Source organism: Nothobranchius furzeri, chromosome 14 (genome assembly GCF_043380555.1).
Source record: "Nothobranchius furzeri strain GRZ-AD chromosome 14, NfurGRZ-RIMD1, whole genome shotgun sequence".
NCBI lineage: Eukaryota > Metazoa > Chordata > Actinopteri > Cyprinodontiformes > Nothobranchiidae > Nothobranchius > Nothobranchius furzeri.
This window is the reverse complement of record NC_091754.1, coordinates 45,326,873-45,349,498: the sequence shown is the minus strand read 5'-3', so window position 1 is coordinate 45,349,498 and position 22,626 is coordinate 45,326,873. Positions and strand designations below refer to the sequence as shown.

General features: G+C 44.6%; 1 protein-coding gene across 2 annotated transcripts in view; it reads left to right on the top strand.

Annotated features, from left to right (window-relative positions):
- LOC107380832 (secretory carrier-associated membrane protein 2) overlaps window positions 1-22,626 on the top strand; it is a 41,296-nt gene extending 18,670 nt beyond the window's left edge. Inside the window, exons 5-8 of one of the 2 annotated variants that reach the window (XM_054743080.2) lie at window positions 916-1,075; window positions 13,516-13,617; window positions 16,864-16,981; window positions 22,470-22,626. In XM_054743080.2, the coding sequence (XP_054599055.1) occupies window positions 916-1,075; window positions 13,516-13,617; window positions 16,864-16,981; window positions 22,470-22,514 (425 nt within the window). In that variant the 3' untranslated portion in view covers window positions 22,515-22,626. Of the gene's footprint in view, window positions 1-915; window positions 1,076-13,515; window positions 13,618-16,863; window positions 16,982-19,102; window positions 19,532-22,469 lie in introns of those variants that run through there. The other variant, XM_054743079.2, reaches the window with a different exon arrangement.

Genomic DNA, 22,626 nt, shown 5'->3' with positions numbered 1-22,626 from the left:
GCAGCAGATCAGCAGAGCCTCTCAGCCTATCTCTAAGGGAGAGCCCAGCCAGCCTGCGAAGAAAATTCATGTCAGCCGCTTGTATCCGTGATCTTGTTCTTTTGGTCACTACCCAAAGCTCGTGACCATAGGTGAGGGTAGGAACGTAGATCCACCGGTAAATCGAGAGCTTTACCCGCATCACTGCAGATGCAGCACTAATCCACCTATCTGTCTCACGCTCCAGCTTTCCCTCACTCGTGAACAAGACCCCGAGATACTCCTCCAATTGAGGCAGGACCTCATCCCTGACGCCAAGAAGGCAGAATCAATACATTGATACATAAATATGTGCATACAATCTTTTAAGATGGCTTTTAGGGAGTTGACATTACAAGAAGAAAAAAAAACTTGTATTGGAATTGAGCTAAAAGATATTGGGGTATAAGCATTGGTCCTTATCACCCAGCCCTAGAAAAGACCCAGTGCTCCAATAATTTTAACACTTAGATGGGCACTGCAGTTTTTGTGGTCTGGTTAAAGGGAACTCGGTCATGGGCCATGTCCAGCTCCCGAGCGCCAGTTCTGACAGGAACATGGCGATATTCCCAGAGGAATTTCCCCAGTTAGCAACAGCAGTGGTGGTACAGCTAGCTGCTGCTTGCGTTATTATTATTGTTGTAGTTATTCCAAACAAAGACAGAAGTCTGTGTAAATAAACTAAACTGATAAATGTGTGGACAATGGCTTTCCTAAGCACTGATGTCCTTCCATGTTCTGCTCAGACTAGCCTTTAGTTACTTTAGTTATCCTGCTCTCCAAACAAGAGTGTTACCTGTAAATGCTGATGTGTTTTTATAAGACTGAATTTAATCAGATGCTGGGATTATTCATCTCCAGCCTCTACCTGACCCTAACCTCTCCTTTTACCTCCAGTTAACTGTATGACTCTGTTCCTCAACCTGCTGGCCTGCCTGGCCTTCTTCACCACCAGCTCAGCCAATGGAGTCGACTTTGGCCTCTCTATTCTCTGGCTCCTTCTCTTTACTCCTTGCTCCTTCCTCTGCTGGTATCGACCCGTCTACAAGGCCTTCAGGTGAGTCCCACCTGAGTCCATGACAGGTGTGTGAACCTGCAGCGTTCAGACAGCGAGTTTCAGGGGAGAGGGACACCATTTAAATCATTATACACTGTACTTTAATCCAGAGGTCAGAACATTAATAATAATGTTTAATTAAAGTGCCTTTCACAACACCCAAGGACACTTAGTGATAAAATAGATCAAAACAATGAAATGAATACTAGATGGTGAAGGCTTGTCTGAACAGGTGGGTGAGTTTGGTGCGACACACCCCCTCTCCCACTCGGAGGTCTCTGCCGGAGAAATAATGAGACTGCAGCAACGATCAGCCTCCTCCTACCCAGTCAGAGAGTTTGCCCTTCTGGCACAGCAGTCTTTACCAGAACAACAGTTTACACTTTGATTTAATCAAATGAGCTTGCTTTTGCTGCTGCGTTTGCAGCTTGCTACATGAATTTTGCACGTAGAGTAAAAGGTACTTATATTATTATAGAGAGGAGGCCAAGCTGGAGCCCAGATTGGAGACCTTTCCAGTCTGGTCAGATTTAAGGCTCTAGGTAAAATCATTCTACCAGACTTTCATTCACTGCTAAAAATAAAGGTTCAAGTTAGAACCAAAGACGGTTCTTCAGTGTTTCTCAACCCTGGCCCTCAGGTCCCCATGTCCTGCATGTTTTCCATGTCTCTGCTATAGCACACCTGCTTTGCATTGCCTCCTTAGGATGGCATCAAGTACTGCAGAAGCCAGTTAATCACTCATTCATTTAAATCAGGTGTGTAGCGGCAGAGAAACGATGCTGTTGGAAACGGCAACATAGAAAACATGCAGGATGGGGGAGGGGGCGCTGAGGACCAGGGTTGAGAACACTGCCATAGGGGAACCTTCTTCAGTTCTCCAAGAAATTGTTTTGCTTATTGGTTCTTAAAAGAACCATTTATAAATGGGTTCTTTAATGAACTTTAGTAGGTTCTCTGTGGAACCTCAAAATTAGAACCTTTTAGGGTTCCATAAAAACCATTTATCAAGGGCTTCTCTGGAGAACTAGATCATGTGGGTGCTTCAGAAAAGGTTTTTTGGGTGTTTTAATCAAAAAGGGCCCATTTTACGTTCACCAATTTAAACCAAAGGGAAAAATCTAGGAGCCAATGACATTAAACCACTGATCCATACATGTCAAAGCAGTTTTCATGTACAGCCAGACTAAACTTTGTTTTAGATGTTATGAAAGGATGTCCCAACCAACTTGGACACATGCTAAATGGTAAATGGCCTGTATTTGACATAGCGTCTTCTAGAGTCCTGGAACCCCCAAGGCGCTTTACAACACAATCAGTCATTCACCCATTCACACATACATTCACATCCTGGTGTGGATGTGCCACAATGTAGCCAACAGCTGCCCTGGGGCGAACTGACAGAGGGGACGCTGCCGAGCATTGGAGCCACCCGTCCCTCCGACCACCACCAGCAGGCAAGGCGGGTTAAGTGTCTTGCCCAAGGACACAACGAGTCCACGGGATCCACTTTTCTTCACAACGATAGCGACAAACTGAGCGGGGCTCGAACCTGCAACCTTCCGATTACAAGCGATCACTTGACTCCTGTGCCACCGTCGCTCACCCACATGCTAAGGAAAAAGGACTCAAAAATGGTTCTTAGCAAATGTTCTTTCCTCAAAATAAAAGACCACAGCCTGACAATAAAAACGGATCATATGACAAGTCAATCTAAAAAAATAACTGAATACAAATCACTTAACTGTGTCATTGAGAAAAGGTACTGTATCTAATAGAGAACCTAAGGCTCCTCCCTTTATGGTCCGCTCATGAGTCACCAGAAGAACCATAAAATGAAAGCAAGTCAACGGGGCTAAAAGTTATTTTCTAATCTGCTTTGCCTTACGCCCTGGATCACACATATGTTAGAATTGAGTTTAAAGGAAAACTAATGATGTGTGTTTCGACCACGCCAGTCACGTACTTTGAGATTTATCAGCTTGTAAATGTTTTTAATTAGCATGACTACACACCAGACATCAGCAAGTCGCATATGTGATGTCACCCCATAAGCTCCTCCCCCCTAGTGTAGCTGCTACTCACCACATGACCAGATTTATGGTGGTTCTTTCCTCCTGAAGGAAGGATTTGAAGTTCACTGAACTTCCAGCCCTTTTCCCTCCGGTTTCTCCGTGTCTGGTTAGATGACGCCACTTTGGTGAAGAACATTTGTAGTTTTAGGAGCCATTCATGTTTGTAGTTTTCCTTTTGTGAATGAGCTGGTATGTGCATGCGCTTCTGCACCTCAGGTGATTGGTTGCACCGTGGGTGTGGTTATAAATATGAGCGTGCACCTATTGTTTGGGAATTTTGTTTGGTTTGTGCTGGCCTGCATTATGGTGGTGGGGTGAACTTGGGGAGAAATTTCTGTTGACCGCTGTCTCACCAATTTACACCTGAAAGATCTGCACTGTCTGTGAGGTATTGTTTGGCATCTAATCACCATCAATCTAAGTAAGGGCCTGCTTTATATAATAATACGACCTGGACAATAAATGATCAGCTGTGCAGTTGTTCCGCCTGTGCGGCATCAGTTAAAACCCCCTTGTTTAAGCCTGCCGTGGCTTGTTGAATAAGTTTTCAAACATTCGCCACAATATTTGTCAACAGAAACTTTTTCACCTGTTGAAGCGAAGTTTCACTGTAATGCCAAGACAACTCTGGACGTTTGAAAGCCATTGAAGTCGTCAGCGAAAGTAATAAATGTGTATGGAAACCGCACAGTGCCATCCATTCATAAATCAGCTGCTGCTACACTCACCGATGGAATGGTTGGAATAAAGAACGCAACTCGCATCCAAGCTTAGGAAATAAAGAAGAAAAAAATAAACAAAATGCGGCGCTGTGTTATGTGCGCGGGCAGAATTGGATTGATTTCTGGATATTTCTGAAGGAAATACGTCAGAACAAAGGAGGAAATATGGATGAAGATGAACTTATTGAATCAAAGAGACAACAAAAGCTTACATTTAAAGCGTCTGAACAGAAACTGGAAAGGCTTCAAGATGAAAGAAAAGCTAAAGTAAAACGGATTAAAATTACAATAAGAGAAACAACCGATTTAATGCAAAATGTTGAGAATGCTGAAAAGGCTCGTTGTTGTATTGAACAAATGTCCAGTTTGTTTAATGAAGCAAGCCAGCTGCATGATGTGCTTATTTCTATTCTGCCTTCTGAAGAACAGGAAAAGCAGAATGCATGGTGTGATGATGCTGAACAGCATAAATCAAATGTTGTTGAGGAAGCAAATAAATGGCTCTTGGAACTGCCAACAATTGCTGTCGTACTGCAGAAGCCACAAGAGGGTGGTGTTGAACAAAAATTTCTTCCAAATGAAGAATCAGATTGCAATGATGATACAACAAGAATTTTGCAAACTGTAATGAAACTGAAAATCACTGCAGTGGATATTGGTCCAGGTGACAGTGTATCTAATGCATCTAAAGGAAAACCAAAGAAGAGCAGTCATGTTGGGAACAAGTCTGCTGGTTCAAGCACCTCTTCAGCATGATTAAAATCTGAAGCAGAGACAGCTGCTATTATTGTTCGTCAAAGATTATTAAAAGAAAAACATGCTATGCAGGAGCAACAGGAGCAATTACGAAGAAAAATGGAAGAACTGGATTTGGATATGGAACTTGCTGCTTCTATGGCTAAAGTAATTGTGTTGAAGGCTTCTGAAGGTTCTCGTGTGTCAGCTAAATCTGATGGAATGAGTTCTTATTTGCAAAAAAGTAAAACCACACAGTTAAATGTGGATGCTTCCACATTTGGGCCTGCATTTCTTTCACATCCATTGCAAACGGATGTAACAAAGAATATTTTACATGCAGGCAACGCCTGTAACGTCTAAAGTAAAACGTCCTGCTGAGCTCCAATCTACTGCTACAGGGGCCAGCCCATCAGTGTTACCAGCATCTTAGGTGTGTTCTTGCTGTTTCTTTCTAAATCCATGCTTTCGTTCTTTTTTAAACACAGAAACAGTTTTGTTTACCTGTTTGTAGCTACAGTTTCGCCGACGGCTGCCGGCTTCTTCAGGCTGACGCTGATGGTGGCGCGTCACTTCCTTCTCCGTTTATCTGCGGGCAGCAGATAAAAAGACCAAACAGAAACACTAACACAACACTTAAACAATATTGACGACACGGGCAACATAAAATTCACTTATGAGTTAGAAACAGAAGGCAGCATAGCATTTATGGACATGAAAATAACCAGGCAGACTGACGGGACCCTAAACATAAACTAATACAGGAAACCAACACACACAGACCAATATTTATTATGGACATCAGAACACCCCACCATACACAAAATGTCAGTAATCAGAACATTATATCACCGAGCAAACATAATAACAGAAGAGAGAGACTGTAAACAGGAGGACAAACGCATACAATACGCTTTAAAGACCTGCGCATACCCAACATGAGCAATAAACAAAGGAAAACAACAAACAAAAACCGAAAGCAAAGAACAACCCAAAAAAAGAACCAAAAACCCAGAAAGGCAAGAACCAAAACCAGTGATAACCCTACCATACATCAGAGGCATAACGGAAAAAATAAGAGCAACAATGAAAAAACACAACATAAACACACCAACAAAGCCATACACAACAGTTAGAAACAGACTAGTACACCCAAAAGACAAAATATCAGCTGGACAAAAATGTGGAGTCATCTACGAAATCCCATGCAAAATATGCAATAAAACATACATAGGAGAAACCGGACGCCAACTCAATACACAGACAATAGAACACAGAAAGGAGTGCGAGAAAGAGGCAAATCGTAAACACACAAGAGCAGCAAAAGAAGAAGCAGAAAGTACAATAAAAAAGTCAGCCGTAACAGATCATTGCTTAAGAGAAAATCATATAATGGACTGGGACAGCACACGGATCATAACCACTGAACAACAAAAATACAAAAGATGGATCAAGGAAGCAATCGAGATAAGGAGACGTGGATGTGGGACCATGAACAGGGACGACGGAGTTTACACGCTGGACCACGCATGGGACTGCATCGTTGGAGAGGGGAGAGCGGGCAGTAGAGGGCGACAACGTCCTCTGCTGCCCGCAGATAAACGGAGAAGGAAGTGACGCGCCACCATCAGCGTCAGCCTGAAGAAGCCGGCAGCCGTCGGCGAAACTGTAGCTACAAACAGGTAAACAAAACTGTTTCTGTGTTTAAAAAAGAACGAAAGCATGGAGTGTTACCAGCAGTTACATTTCAACAATCTGTTCCTCACATCAAGCATGATCGAACCATGTCTACAACAGAGAATACCTCTGATCAGCGTCTGGTTACAGTTCTGGAGAAATAGAATGAACTGACATCTCTACTGGTTGAAAAACAGTCACTTTATTTGCTACCCAAACAAGACCTGCAAATATTGAGTGGGGATCCGTTGCAATATCAAACTTTCATAAGATCATTCGAACACAATATTGAAGCTAGAACTTCTAGTCATATGGATTGTTTGTACTACCTTGAGCAATATACGAGAGGGCAGCCTCAGGATTTGGTCCAAAGCTGTCAACATCTGCCACCTGTACAGGTGCTGGCCAGTAAATTAGAATATCATCAAAAGGTTGAAAATATTTCAGTAATTCCATTCAAAACGTGAAACTTGTACATTATATTCATGCAATGCACACAGACCAATGTATTTCCGATGTTTATTACGTTTAATTTTGATATTTATAGGTGACAACCAATGAAAACATCAAATCTGGTATCTCAGAAAATTAGAATATTCTAAAGGCCAATGAAAAAATGTTTGTTTCTCTAATGTTGGCCAACTGAAAAGAATGAACATGAAAAGAATGTGCATGTATAGCACTCAATACTTAGTCGGGGCTCCTTTTGCCTCAATAACTGCAGTAATGCGGCGTGGCATGGACTCGATCAGTCTGTGGCACTGCTCAGGTGTTATGAGAGCCCAGGTTGCTCTGATAGTCGTCTTCAGCTCCTCTGCATTGTTGGGTCTAGCGTATTGCATCCTCCGCTTCACAATACCCCATAGATTTTCTATGGGGTTAAGGTCAGGCGAGTTTGCTGGCCAATCAAGGACAGGGATACCATGGTCCTTGAACCAGGTGCTGGTGGTTTTGGCACTGTGTGCAGGTGCCAAGTCCTGTTGAAAGGTGAAGTCTGCATCCCCATAAAGTTGGTCAGCAGCAGGAAGCATGAAGTGCTCTAAAACTTCCTGGTAGACGGCTGCATTGACCCTGGACCTCAGGAAACAGAGTGGGCCAACACCGGCAGATGACATGGCACCCCACACCATCACTGACGGTGGAAACTTTACACTGGACCTCATGCAACGTGGATTCTGTGCTTCTCCGCTCTTCCTCCAGACTCTGGGTCCTTGATTTCCAAAGGAAATGCAGAACTTGCTTTCATCAGAAAACATAACTTTGGACCACTCAGCATCAGTCCAGTCCTTTTTGTCCTTGGCCCAGGCGAGACGCTTCTTGCGCTGTTTCATGTTCAAGAGTGGCTTGACACACGGAATGCGACACCTGAATCCCATGTCTTTCATGAGTCTCCTCGTGGTGGTTCTTGAAGCGCTGACTCCAGCTGCAGTCCACTCTTTGTGGATCTCCCCCACATTTTTGAATGGGTTTGTCGTCACAATTCTCTGCAGGGTGCGGTTATCCCTAGAGCTTGTACACTTTTTTCTACCACATTTTTTCCGTCCCTTCGCCTGTCTGTTAATGTGCTTGGACACAGAGCTCTGCGAACAGCCAGCTTCTTTAGCAATCACCTTTTGTGTCTTGCCCTCCTTGTGCAAGGTGTCAATGATTGTCTTTTGGACAGCTGTTAAGTCAGAAGTCTTCCCCATGATTGTGGTGCCTTCAAAACAAGACTGAGGGACCTTTTAAAGGCCTTTGCAGGTGTTTTGAGTAAATCAGCTGATTAGAGTGGCAGCAGGTGTCTTCTATATTCAGCCTTTTCAGAATATTCTAATTTTTTGAGATACCAAATTTGGAGTTTTCATTAGTTGTCACTTATGAATATCAAATTTAAATGTAATGAACATTGGAAATACATTGGTCTGTGTGCATTGCATGAATATAATGTACAAGTTTCACGTTTTGAATGGAATTACTGAAATATTTTCAACCTTTTGATGATATTCTAATTTACTGGCCAGCACCTGTACGTGGCTACACTAAGGCAAAAGCTCTGCTTTAAGAACATTTTGGCGACTCATTCAAGATAACCTCTGCCTATATGGATAAGGTTCTCTCACGGTCTTTGGTGAAAGGAGAAGACATAAAAGCATTGCAAGCTTACGGCCTATTGTTACGTGAATGCTGCAACTCAATGGGAGACTAGCTGGGAGACCTGAACGTTCCCACTAACATGCCAATTATCGTGAAGCAGTAGCCGATCTGTCATGGTGAAGAGGGAGCTGAGCCAGAAAGCCAGGCTCTCGATTTACTGGTTGATCTTCATCCCAATCCTCACCTATGGTCATGAGCTTTGGGTAATGACCGAAAGAACGAGATCGCGGACACAAGCGGCCGAAATGAGTTTCCTCCGTAGGGTGGCCGGGCTCAGCCTTAGAGATAGGGTGAGGAGCTCGGACATTCGGGAGGGACTCGGAGTAGAACCGCTGCTCCTCCGGATCGAAAGGAGTCAGTTGAGGTGGTTCGGGCATCTGGTCAGGATGCCTCCTGGACGCCTCCCTGGGAAGATGTTTCGGGCATGTCCTGCCGCCAGGAGGCCCCCGGGGCGACCCAGGATACGTTGGAGAGGTTACATCTCCAATCTGGTCCGGGAACGCCTTGGGGTCCTGCCGGAGGAGCTGGTGGAGGTGACCGGGAAGAGGACGGTCTGGAGCTCCCTAGTTGGGATGCTGCCCCCGTGACCCGGACCCGGATAAGCGGAGGAAGACGACGATGACAACGAAGTTGCCTTACAGGCTTCGGGATCCCTGGAGATGTGTGGCCTGCGATTTGCAAGAAAAATTCAATCACAGAGCAACATTTTATGACATTGTGGAGTTTGTTGAGCATCAAGTCAAGATTGCAAGTGACCCTCAAAGGAAGCAAGAAAGGAGTTGAAACCTGGATCTTTTCGGACTGTCACAAAATCACAAGGCAGTAGTTTTGCCACCAACATGGCACCTGTGGAGAAGAAAATGGAGCATGTGAATAAAAGTGAAAAGCACCCACCTGAAAGGACGTGCATGTTTTGTGGAGCTTGACATTCCTTGGATGTTTGCCTTCTGTTGGATAAAAGGACTCAAAATGAAAAAAAAAAGTCTTTCTTGAAGGAAAACAGAATGTGCTTTGGTTGTTTGTGCATTGGGCACAGAAGCAGAGAATGCAAAAGGCGTCTCACTTGCAGAGTTTGCAACCTGAAGCACCACACGTTGTTGCATATCCACTCCAAAACCAGGCAAAAGGGTTCTACACAAGCTAATGGTGGCTCAGAAGGGGTCAAGGAAGAGGTGGTGGTGCCAGTGGTTTAACTGGGACTGGTAAGCGGGACTGTATGCTGTCTATTCTGCCTGTCCAGGTGAAGTCCAAGAAAGGACAAGACATTCTGGTCACTTATGCGTTTTTGGATCCAGGGAGCACTGCCTCATTTTGCACCAAGCGACTGATGGTTAAACTCAACCTTACTGGAAGGAAGCTTGCGATTCTCCTAAGAACGATGGGCCAAGAAAAGGTTGTAGACAGCTACATGTTGACAGATCTGGAAGTGGCTGGTCTGGAAACGAACAACTTTTGTGACTTGCCAGAGATCTTCACGCAAAGAAGTATGCCTATCTACCGAGGAAATATTCCACAAGCGAAAGACCTTCAATGCTGGCCACATCTGAGGCACATAAAATTAGCAGATGTCCAGGCAGATGTGGATCTCCTTATTGGCGAAAACGTACCTCAAGCACTGGAGCCCTGGGAGGTGGTTTGTGCGGTGGATAGAGGTCCGTACACAGTCAAAACCATGTTAGGTTGGACGATAAATGGTCCACTCAGAGGAGATTGTCAAATGGAGGACCATTGTGAATCCCTTGAGGTCACAGTTAACCATATCTCAGTGGCAAGGTTGGATGACCTGTGGCAGAAGCAGCTTAAAATAGATTTCCCAGAAACCCAACAAGATGAACAGCAGGGACTGTCAAAGGAAGATGAATGCTTTATGGAGTCTGTTTCAGATTCAATTAAGCTAATCGATGGGCACTAAAGTATTGGATTGCCATTAAAACAAAGATACCTCAAAATGCCAAACAATGACAGTTGCAGAACAATGAGCATTTAGTCTCAAAAAATGCCTGTCTAAAGATTTGTCCTTTCGCTCTGACTACACCAAGTTCATGTCGGAGATGCTGGAGAAGGTCTATGCAGAGAAAGTTCCATCTGAGCAGTTGAGCCGATGTGATGGAAAAGTATGGTATATACCACACCACGACGTGCATCATCCAACAAAGGGGAAACTGCGTGTGGTCTTTGATGGTGGGGCCACATTTCAGGGAAACTCTTTGAACTCTCTGCTCCTCCAAGGACCTAATCTGACGAGCCAACTCATTGGTGTTCTGACCAGATTCCGCAAAGCACCAGTCATACTCATGGCAGACATTGAGGCCATGTTTCATCAGGTTCAAGTGCTGCCTGAAGATTGTGACCTGTTACGATTTTTATGGTGGCCTGATGGAACCTGTGGAGGAAAACTGGCTCAGTACAGAAGGGTGGTACATCTATTTGGTGCCACGTTGTCCCCGAGCTGTGCTTGTTTTGCTCTGCGAAAATGTGCAGAGGACAATCGAAACGACTTAAGTCCTGTTGCAGTAAATGCTTTGCTGCATCATTTTTATGTTGATTATTGTTTGGCGTCCGTTTCTTCTTCTGAAGAAGCTCTGTCCCTCTGCAAGGAACTCACCGAGTTGTGTTCCAGAGGTGGATTTAAGCTCACAAAATGGATCAGCAACTGCTGCACAGTACTCTCTGTTGTACCGTCTGAAGATAGAGCAAAGGAAGTGAAAGATCTTGATCTGGGCGGTGATGTCTTACCTGTGGAGCGAGTCTTGGGCGTGCAGTCGTGTGTGCAATCGGACATATTCAGGTTCAAGATCATACTCAAGGACCGTCCACTTACAAGAAGAGGAATCTTGTCTGCCGTCAGCTCGGTTTTCTGGCTCCAATTGTTCTGTCCACCAAGAGCATTCTGCAAAATCTCTGCAGGAGACGTCTGGGATGGGACGATCCTTTACCTCCATCTGTAGCCAGAGAATGGAAGACCTGGCTGGATGACCCCCATCTGTTGGACTGTACTACCTGCTCAAGCAAAGTCTCTGGAGATGTTTATTAACTAATTTTCTTCCTGGCATGGACTGATAAAGCTGTTGCTTGGCTGCTCAAGTTCAGAAGTTTGCTGTTATCTCTAGTGCAGCAAAGAAAGCTGTTAGGAGAGACACTCTTTAGGTCTGATCTAAGTTCTGTACAGCTGGAAAAGGAGGTACGAGGCCAGATGGAACATTTCAAAGCTCAGGTCCAAAGGAGAGATCTCATAGTGGAAGATTTGGTTGCTGCTGAGGAAGCTGTGATAAAGTTTTGCCAAAAACTAAGATTTCCTAACGAGTTGGCAAGTTTGGAGAAAGGAGAATGTGTGAAGAAACAAGTCATCTCTACAAGCTAAACCCAATCCTGGAAAATTGTCTCATAAGGGTTGGAGGGAGGCTTAGTAGAGCAGCAATGCCAGTCGAAGCAAAACATCCTGTTATCCTGGCTAAAGACTTGCACATCTCCAGACTAATTCTCAGCCATGTACATCAAGAAACGGGTCACATTGGACGCAACCATATGTTATCACTCTTGCGACAAAATTACTGGATTCCTAATGCTTGCGCTGCCATCAGGAAAATCTTGGCAAAGTGTGTCAGCTGTCGAAGATTATCTGCTGTTCCTGGAAGTCAAAAAATGGCCGATCTATCTCACAGCAGAAATATTCCTGATGAACCCCCATTCAGTCATGTTGGGTTGGATTGTTTTGGACCGTCCGATTACGAAGATCCGCCTTCTGCAGTAAGCGGATGATCAGTGAAGATTCTGTGGAAACCTTTTTGATGTGGCTTGCCTGAATGAACTGGGACATTACTGGCTTCATACAATGGACTAATATTTCTACAAGTGGACTCAAAGGGACGAATTGTTTGTCTTTCCTCTTGGTTATGGTTTTGTCTCCTACATGTGAAAGGTGGTGGGTAATTGTTGCTATAATAGTTGGGGGCTGGAATGTAGGAGCCATTCATGTTTGTAGTTTTCCTTTTGTGAATGAGCTGGTATGTGCACGCGCTTCTGCACCTCAGGTGATTGGTTGCACCGTGGGTGTGGTTATAAATATGAGCGCGTACCTATTGTTTGGGAATTTTGTTTGGTTTGTGCTGGCCTGCATTATGGTGGTGGGGTGAACTTGGGGAGAAATTTCTGTTGACCGCTATCTCACCAATTTACACCTGAAAGATCTGCACTGTCTGTGAGGTATTGTTTGGCATCTAATCACCATCAATCTAAGTCAAGGCCTGCTTTATATAATAATATGACCTGGACAATAAATGATCAGCTGTGCAGTTGTTCCGCCTGCGCGTCATCAGTTAAAAACCCCTTGTTTTAGCCTGCCGTGGCTTGTTGAATAAGTTTTCAAATATATGCCACAATAGTAGTCCTGGGCTTAATTTCACAATAAACCTAAAATAGCATCCCCTCCCCCATTTGAAAAAAGCACTTTCTTGGCATTAAAATGTGTTTTTAAAATTCACAGACATCATATGTAAAATCCATGGTACAAAACAAGCGTGATTTAAAAAAAGCGTTTTTAGCCCTGTTGACTTGCATTCAGTTTTTCCTTCTTCTGGGGACCCGTGATCCAGAAGTAGATGGGCGTGACTCAGGATTCCTATAATTTTTTCATAAAAATGTATAAAATGTACATCCTCGGAGAAAGTCCCTGCACACATCTGTACTAAAACTCTTGGGCAGGTTCACCGCAGGGTCCCAATATGCGGTCGATTTTTTTGCTTCAGGAAAGCAGTTGTTACACTTCAAGCAAGAAAGCTCTTTGTCAGACATGAGTATGCAGGCGCCATCTTAAATATCATGTGATGCAGCTCACGTGATTGCTGTGTTTCGGGAGACAAACAGTGTAAACAAGCACAGACATATTATTATCCTGTGCAGGACACAAAAGTATTATAAAGTGCTGGAAACCTTTATTTTGCCAGAAGAAATTACTTACAATATACGGAATGGCACAGATAAGTACTAACAGAGAATTCTTAAGACGCATCCTTTACTCACCACCTTTCCAGGTAATTTATAAAGTGATTTAATAGTAATAAATGCAAATGTTGTAATTAGTGTTTGTTTTGTGTTGCAGGACTGACAGCTCCTTCAACTTCTTCTTCTTCTTCTTTGTGTTTTTTGTCCAAGTGGGAATCTTCATCATCCAGTCAGTGGGCATCCCTCACTGGGGAAACAGGTTAGGCAAACTTGGTCTGACAGCATTCATCGAATCAACGTTCAGCCTCTTCCCTTGACTAGATAACATGGGATCATTTTAATTACTATTAAAACAACCATTCAAAGTTTCTACTCCCTTAATTAAAAAAGAAACGTACCGCTGAGACTTTGTTTTTTTACCGTATCCTGTACCTTGTTGTAATGGAAGCTAGATGTTGTAGCAAAACCATTCCTGTCTGGCTGTAAACCAATCAGAATTGATGTCTGAATGCCGAAGACAAGCCTTACAGTTTTGTTCTCACAGGTGGAGCGTTATAGCTTCTGCTATAATACCACGCCTGATAGCAAAACTTTATTAGAAATATTTTTGGTTGTTTTAAATCCCAACGAACACGGAGACAGAAGTGTAAGGGAAAGAAGAAAGAGGTGAGGAGGGGGGTTCACAAAAACAAACAATAAATGATGAACAAGAATTTGCTTCTAGACCTGCATAAAGAGAGTGTAGCGGAGGCTACAAGTTAATATCCATCTGTCCGTCCGTCCCTCCATCCATCCATCCATCAATCCATCCATCCATCCATCCATCCATCAATCCATCCATCCATCCATCCATCCATCCATCCGGGTCGCGGGGGCAGTAGCCTAAGGCAAGAGGCCCAGACTTCCCTCTCCCCAGCCACTTGGGTCAGCTCCACCAGGGGAATCCCAAGGCGTTCCCTGGCCAGGTGAGAGACATAGTCCCTCCACCGTGTCCTGGGTCTACCTTTAGGTCTCCTCCCGGTTGGACGTGCCTGGAAAACCTCACCAGAGAAGCGTCCAGGAGGCATCCTGACGAGATGCCCGAGCCACCTCAACTGGCTCCTCTTGATGTGGAGGAGCAGCGGGTCTACTCCGAGTCCCTCCCGGATGACCGAGCTTCTCACCCTATCTCTAAGGGAGAGCCCAGCCACTTTTTGGAGAAAACTCATTTCGGCCGCTTGTATCTGCAATCTCGTTCTTTCGGTCACTACCCAAAGCTCATGACCATAGGTGAGGGTGGGAACGTAGATCGACTGGTAAATCGAGAGCTTCGCCTCCCGACTCAGCTCTCTTCACCACAACAGACCGGTACAACGCTCGCATCACTGCAGATGCAGCACCAATCCACCTATCGATCTCACGCTCCAGTTTTCCCTCACTCGTGAACAAGACCCTGAGATACTTAAACTGTTCCACTTGGGGCAGGACTTCATCCCTGACCCGGATAAGGCACTCTACCCTTTTCCAAATCAAGACCATGGTCTCAGATTTAGAGGAGCTTATTCTCATCCCAGCTGCTTCACACTCGGTTGCGAACCACTCCAGCGAAAGCTGAAGATCACGTTCTGATGAAACCAACAGGACCACATCATCTGCAAAAAGCAGAGAACTGATCCTCAGGCCACCAAAACGGATGCCCTCCACACCTTGGCTGCGCCTAGAAATCCTGTCCATAAAGGTTATGAACAGAATCAGTGACAAAGGGAAGCCTTGGCAGAGTCCAACTCTCACTGGGAACGAGCCCGACTTACTGGCGGCAATGTGGACCAAGCACTGACACGGGTCATACAGCCCGGCCCGATGGACCTAACAGCCCGTATCAGAGGGCCTGATACCCCATACTCCCGGAATACCCCCCTACAGGGCCCCCCGAGGGACGCAGTCAAACGCCTTCTCCAAATCCACGAAACACATGTAGACTGGTTGGGCAAATTCTCATGCACCCTCCAGGATCCCCCTAAGGGTATAGAGCTGGTCCAGTGTTCCACGGCCAGGACGAAAACCACATTGCTCCTCCTGAATCTGAGGTTCAACAATCCGACGGACCCTCCTCTCCAGAACCCCTGAATAGACCTTACCAGGAAGGCTCAGGAGTGTGATCCCCCTGTATATGGAACACACCCTGTGGTCCCCTTTTTTAAATAAGGGAACCACCACCCCGGTCTGCCAGTCCAGTGGGACTGCTCCCGATGCCCACGTGATATTGCAGAGCTGTGTCAGCCAACACAGTCCCACAACATCCAGAGCCTTAAGGAACTCTAGGCGGATCTCATCCACCCCTGGAGCCTTGCCACAGAGGAGCTTTTTAACCACCTCAGTGACCTCAGCACCAGGGATTTTAGAGGCCAACTCAAACTCCCCAGACTCTGCTTCCTCACTGGAAGACGTGTCGATGGGATTGAGGAGGTCTTCGAAGTATTCTGCACACCGATCCATAATGTCCTGAGTAGAGGTCAGCAGCACACCATCCACACTATAGATAGTGTTGGTAGCCATTCGGCGGGATGGTGGACCAGAATCTCCTCGAAGCCGTACAGACTGTTTGCTCCATGGTCTCACCGAACTCCTCCCATGCCCGGGTTTTTGCCTCGCTGACCACCCGAGCCGTTTTCTGCTTGGACCGCCGGTACCCGTCAGCTGCCTCTGGAGTCCCACAGGCCAAAAAAACCTGGTAGGACTCTTTCTTCAGCTTGACAGCACCCCTAACCGCCGGTGTCCACCAGCGGGTTCGGGGGTTGCCACCACGACAGGCACCGACGATCCTGCGACCACAGCTCTGGTCGGCCGCCTCAACAATGGAGGCACGGAACAGGGTCCATTCAGACTCTATGTCCCCCGCCTTCCCCGGAACATTTTGGAAGTTCTGTCGGAGGTGGGAATTGAAGCTCCTTCTGACTGGAGACTCTGCCAGACGTTCCCAGCAGACTCTTGCGATACGTTTGGGTCTGCCTGGTCTGACCGGCATCCTCCCCCACCATCTGAACCAACTCACCACCAGGTAGTGGTCAGTTGACAGCTCCGCCCCTCTCTTCACCCGAGTGTCCAAGACATGCGGCCGCAGGTCAGATGAAACAACAAAGTCGATCATCGAGCTGTGGCCTAAGGTATCACTCCTTCCAGACTGTTGCACCCCGACTTTGGAATGATCTTCCTTTATCCTTACATAGCATTGACAGTGTGGACACTTAATAAACAGTTGAAAAACCTTTTTTTAAAGCTGCTTTTACCTAAACCTTTTATTTTCTTATTTATAACTCATTTGAAATCATCTTTCATTTGTTTTATGATATTTTACATTGTTTTGACTTTATTTTTCTGATTTTAATCTATTTCTGTTCTACGATCATTATGATTTTATGACTTTATGAATTGTTTTGTTTTGATCTATGTGAAGCACTTTGTGATTCTTTGTCTGTGATGGGTGCTATACAAATAAAATTTACTTCCTTACTCCTGTTGACCTTAGTGGGTGGATCACTGCCATGTCTGTCATGGGTAACCATGTAGCAGTGGGGGTCATCATGGTCATCGTGGCCATCCTCTTCACCATGTGTGCCGTCATGTCTGTCATCTTGCTGAAGATGGTAAGAAACATTTAATTCATACTATGAAACCATTAATGCATCTAGTTGATGTGAAGTCCCATTAGTCATCATCACACACTGGTGAAATTACTCTTCCGCATTTGACCCATCTTCGTAGGGAGCCGCGAGCTGCAGCAGTGGCTGCGCTCTGAAACTATTTGGCGGTTTAACCCCCAATCCAACCTCTTAAAGCTGAGCATTTTTAATGTCTTTGGTATGACCCCACTGGGATTTCAACCCCAATCTCCTAGTCTCAGGGCAGACACTCATACCAGTAGGCCACTGAAAAAGTGTAATCTGTAAGAACCGTCATGTTCTGTGTCCCTCTGTCCCCAGCCTCCTCCTGTTCTCCTCCAGGTTCTCATGCTTAGTTCTTTCTCCATTTAGTTTATTGAATGCACCTGCCTTCCCTCCAGATCACTCACACCTGTCACCTGTTCCTCTGATCACCTCCCTCTGTGTTTAAAAGCCCTGTCTTGTCCCTCAGTGTTTGTCGGTCCATTGTTGTGAGTCAGCATTGTTTTGTTCCCTCGTCAGGTTCTAGTCTTTGTGCTCATTATTGAGCTTTTGTTGTTTTGTTTTTTTTTTTGGCTTTCAGTTTTCTGGATTTGATTCCTGCATCTAAGTTATTTTTGTTTCCACCTTAATAAAAGGATTTTACCTTTTTTCAACTGCTCTTGCCTCGAGTCTTTCTGGGCTTCTGCGTTGTGAAAATTGAAACTGAAACTGTGTGATTTCATGTCTAGCCCCATGCTAACTGCAGACGTTGACATGTCCCAGAAGAGGCCTGTGGCAAAAATGGAAACCCGCCCCATCTTTAGCCGCATGGCCAGCCACTTCTGGGATGTGCCTGAAAATTGCTGCATTGCGGCAGTGACGTTCCGCTGCCGTTCCGTGCTGCTGATACTTTCAATGTGAAATACGGGGGACACTGCTTGAAGACTGAATTTAGTCAAGACAGTGCTCAATAAGCTGTCCCTGGGCTAAACACATTGGACCGCCACAGACCTGCAAATCACCTTCACATTCACCAGTTTTTTGTTATTGCTGTTAATGGCAAGAGATCCACATTGCAGCCTGGGCTTCAAAGTGGCCCAAGATAAGTCTTAAGTGCTAACCCTCTGAACGGGCATCCTGCTACAGGGCTCCATAATGGGACATTTACTGTTTATAATGAAAGGAGTGTAAAGTTAACTATACACTCTAATGCAGTGAACATCCCCTGGCAACCTGCCAGATCTTTCCACCCAGCCCCCCAACCGTTTGGGCCCAAACCATGGACGTAGTTTTGAATTTAGGGGGGGGGGGGGGGGGGGGGCACAAGCGGCATGAGAACCGGGGGGTGGAAGATCTTTACAGTAAGTATGCAAAAATATGTGTAAACCTACAGCCTAGAGGCTCTTTTATGCAATGTAGAGCTTAGTACACAATCACATGTTAGCAAGTATCAACAGAGCCAATAGATGAGCTTTTGGACGGTTCTAATGGGAAACAGGCTTTGACACAAGTGGTTGTTTTTGGGCGGTAAAAAGTGCAGGGGGCAAGAATTTACTTTGGAAAAATTGTGTGTGTGTGTGTGTGTGGGGGGGGGGGGGTGGGGGGGGGCATGTACCCCCCAAAATACCTCCATGGCCCTAACGCCCCCCAAATGGGAGACTTTGAACATCTTTGGTGTGTTCTTGCTGTGTTGCGTTTCTAATTCCATCTTTTAGTTCTTTTTAAATAAACCTTTACTGTGTTTTAAAAAGAACTAAAATATGGGAGACTTTGAAGTTTGGCAATAAAATTCATTTCCTAAATATCAATAATTGTTCATGTTCTCCAAACACAACCAAACTACAATCAAACTATTTAGGTGGAAAACAAAGCCATTTTAAATATTAATAAATGAAGATGCAATAATAACTTAACTTTATTTTAGAGTAGCATCTGGTCCTCGTGGTGTCTGCTGGAAAAAACTATGGCCCTTGAACTAGTTTAATTGAGGACCCATGGTCTAATGTATTGCATCAGCTGCAGTGAGTTTGTGGTTTGTTGGATTGCAATATCCCTTTTATTAAAGAACTGAAATTTGAATAAAAATAAGACATTTTCTCCATTTATCCCCTCACACACGCTCAGGTCCATGGGATGTACCGCCGCACTGGGGCCAGTTTCCACAAAGCTCAGCAGGAGTTGTCCCAGGGTGTCTTCGCCAGTAAAACCTTCAGTGGAGCAACTTCAGCAGCTGCTCAGGGAGCCTTCCAAGGAAACTAGTGTCCACTGAGCTGCAGAGGCTCCTGACTTCTTCAGATCTGTATGTTATGAGGTCTAGATAGTAAACCAGAGGTGATCAACCATAAAGATCAGGCCCACTGAGGACTTGCTCTCTGGTTCCTGGCACTGCTGTGGATCTCATCTGACCTCCTACTGTGCAGACTTTCCTGTGTGTGGGTGTGTGTGTGTGTGTGTGCGTGCGTGCGTGTGTGTGTGTGTGTGCGCGTGGGTGTGTGTGTGTTTCTCCACATGTGATAGGTATTGCTTTGATTCTGCTGTGGAAACCAAAATAAATCCTGTTAATGTATTTCTTTTTGGTTCTTCTATGTTGAACCTAGCAGTTATTACTCAGCTAAAGCAAACATCGGTTTAACATCTGCTGATTAAAATCGGTGTAAATGTGTTAAATTGACTGTAATTTAGTTTTACTTCACAGCTAGTAATAGTAATTTATCACCACTATGATGATTTACTTTGAAGGAGCTTCAACTGAAGCATGGAAATAAGAGTCAATGACATCTGATGGCAGGTGAAGTTGTTATTAATATATTTGTGCCACCATCTTGTGCCTGTTCAGCCTGAGTCAGGAGAAATCATCAGGATTTATCTGTCGTCCACCCTGTACCAACAGGTCCAGGTCTCTGCTAAAGTTGGAGTCCAGCAGACTCTTTCCACAATTTTTTTTTTTTGGGGGGGGGGGGGTGTGTTTATTTTTTCTTGAAATTTTAACTTGTAATTTATGCCACGGAGCTCTAAATTATTTGGTTTTATATTTTTCACATAATTGTGTTGAAAAAAGAAAGTTCCTGTTTATTTAACCAAACCTTTGTTAGGTATTAGTAAAAGCTGATGACCTCTAATAGGTGTGGGTCTGAGCCCTTCCCTGTGTATGATCAGTGCCTTTTGTACATAAACTTTGAACTTGCAGCTAATGTAAAGCTTTGCTGCCATAAATGTTTGTTATAAATAAATCATGAAAACAACAGGATTATTAACACTGATTTGGCTAGATTTCATATTGTGTCTTGTTAATATTGATCTATTACAAGCTAATAAAGCTGGGACACAGGTGGACTCTCACCATGAGCTGCTTTATATTCAGTCTTTCATTTTCCATTTGCCAGTGTTTCATAGTCACCACCTTACCGGGCAGTCAAACTTGTATGATGTAGGTAGGAGATCTTTGGTCCAACTAGCATTAGAAATGGGTTGAGTTGGAGTGTAATGGTAGGAGCACAGCCTCATGCACCACATCCAGCTGCAGGAGGTTATGAGGACCCCGGTGAAACTTTAATGAACCAGAACTGGTTTAGGGAAAAGGTATCCAGAGCCAAGTTCGTGGTCTTAAGTTAAAGAGTGATTCCAGTCCAACAGGACATTTCTTCAACCAGACTTACCAAACCTCTGGTATGCAAACTCACCCAGATCCAGGCTGTTTCCTAAATAAAACCAGCATGTAGTATTTACTCTGGTTGTTGTATTTATTTGCTGATATGAAACATTTAAGTGACTAAGGCGTTTGACCCTTGAGTTGATGTTATTTCAATAACGTGTTCAGTTTTACGTGAAATAGCTGCTGCCTCTCTTGTCTGTATGAATGCGACCGTTGGGTGGAAACATAGCCAGGCACCTATTGCTGAGTCACTGAAGCAAAGGTGCTCTCACCCAGTGACGTGTGGTGAGGTTCATAGCTGGGGAGGCACTGGCTCTCTGGAGTCACACTTACAAATATATGATCCCCAAACAGAAGCTTGTATTTTATGTTTGACCTAGAATGAAATATTTTGTTGAATGTTCTTGGTCATAAATGGTAATAATAAATAATACATTTAATTTGTAAGCACCTTTCAAGACTCAAGGTCGCTGAAGAATAACACAATAAATCAGGGATAAAAACTCTCTAGGTCACTGACATGAAACAAATAAATACAATAACAGGGTTTCCCCCAGAAAATGAGTTAAGCCTGGCGGATTCAGCCATTGGGATTGGGGGGGGGGGGGGGGGTGTCGCGTGCTCCGTCCCGCAGCGCTCCTCCATGAGAGCGGAGGAAGGTTGTGCACGTTCCTCTGCTGTTTCTCACCAGTATCAGCTGATGGAGGGCTCTAGTTTCGTTGCGCCGTTCATTTCAGCAGACACGTTAGGGTCGGGGAGGGAGCGGGGCATGATGCTTAGCCTGGCGGGTGGACAAGCAAAGCCTGGCGGGCCGCCAGTCTTCTAAAGCGCTGGGGGAAACCCTGCAATAAAATACAAAGTGGCAACTGGTAAAATTGAAGTCATGACGATGGAAGCAGACAAAAAGTTATTTGCAGTTGAGATACTAACGACAGGGTGGGCCATTTCTATGGATCCACCTTAATGACATGGAATGGTTGGTGGTTTTAACGTCCTGTTTGTGGCACATTAGTATATGTGAGGGGGAAAACCTTTCAAGATGGGTGGTGACCATAGTGGCCATTTTGAAGTTGGCCATCTTGGATCCAACTTTTGTTTTTTCAATAGGAAGAGGCTCATGTGACACATCAAACTTATTGGGAATTTCATAAGAAAAACAATGGTGTGCTTGGTTTTAATATAACTTTATTCTTTCATGAATTGTAAATATTTGAAGCTCCATGGCCGACGTTACTTCTACATTCCATTCTTTGTATTGAAGCCTATGGGTGTGTCCAAACCCCAAGACTTTGTCCAAATTCAGGGGTTGCATGCTCATGAGGTCGGATTTGAAGACCAGGGACCCGTGTTGCCAACTAATCAACTTTGTCACTGTTCTTAATGACTTTTTGACCCCCCTCAACGACTTTTTTTTTCCAAAAAGAGCCTAGCGACAAACCTAGTGACATTTCTCAGAACCCTTTGCTACTTTCTGTAGATCTTTCTTGTAGATATTCTCTGCAGATTGGCAACAAAGAAACCATTTGCACTCTGAACCGTTCTTCCGGGAGTAAGGAAAGAGAATGATAATCTGCTCATGTGCACAAGGACTGACCAATCATAAACTGTTCTCGGCCGGGCCGACGACAAATGTACAGCTGCAGAGCTATGTGTATATATATATATATATATATATATATATATATATATATATATATATATATATATATATATATATATATATATGTACGTATATATATATATATGTATGTATATATATATATATATATATATATATATATATATATTGTCATGGTTCCCATTATGTGACTCCTCTGCCCTCCTGCTCTTTTCCTGCAGCTGCACCTACAGTCTCCAATGCCCATCTTTCAGGCCCAAGGATAACGCCTGTGTGCCATCCTTCCCTCAGAGTCAGCCTGCAGGATCTGCACCTTGGAGAGACACACCTCCTACCAGCAGCAGAGACAGCAGCAGAAGACAATCTGCGCTCAGCCTC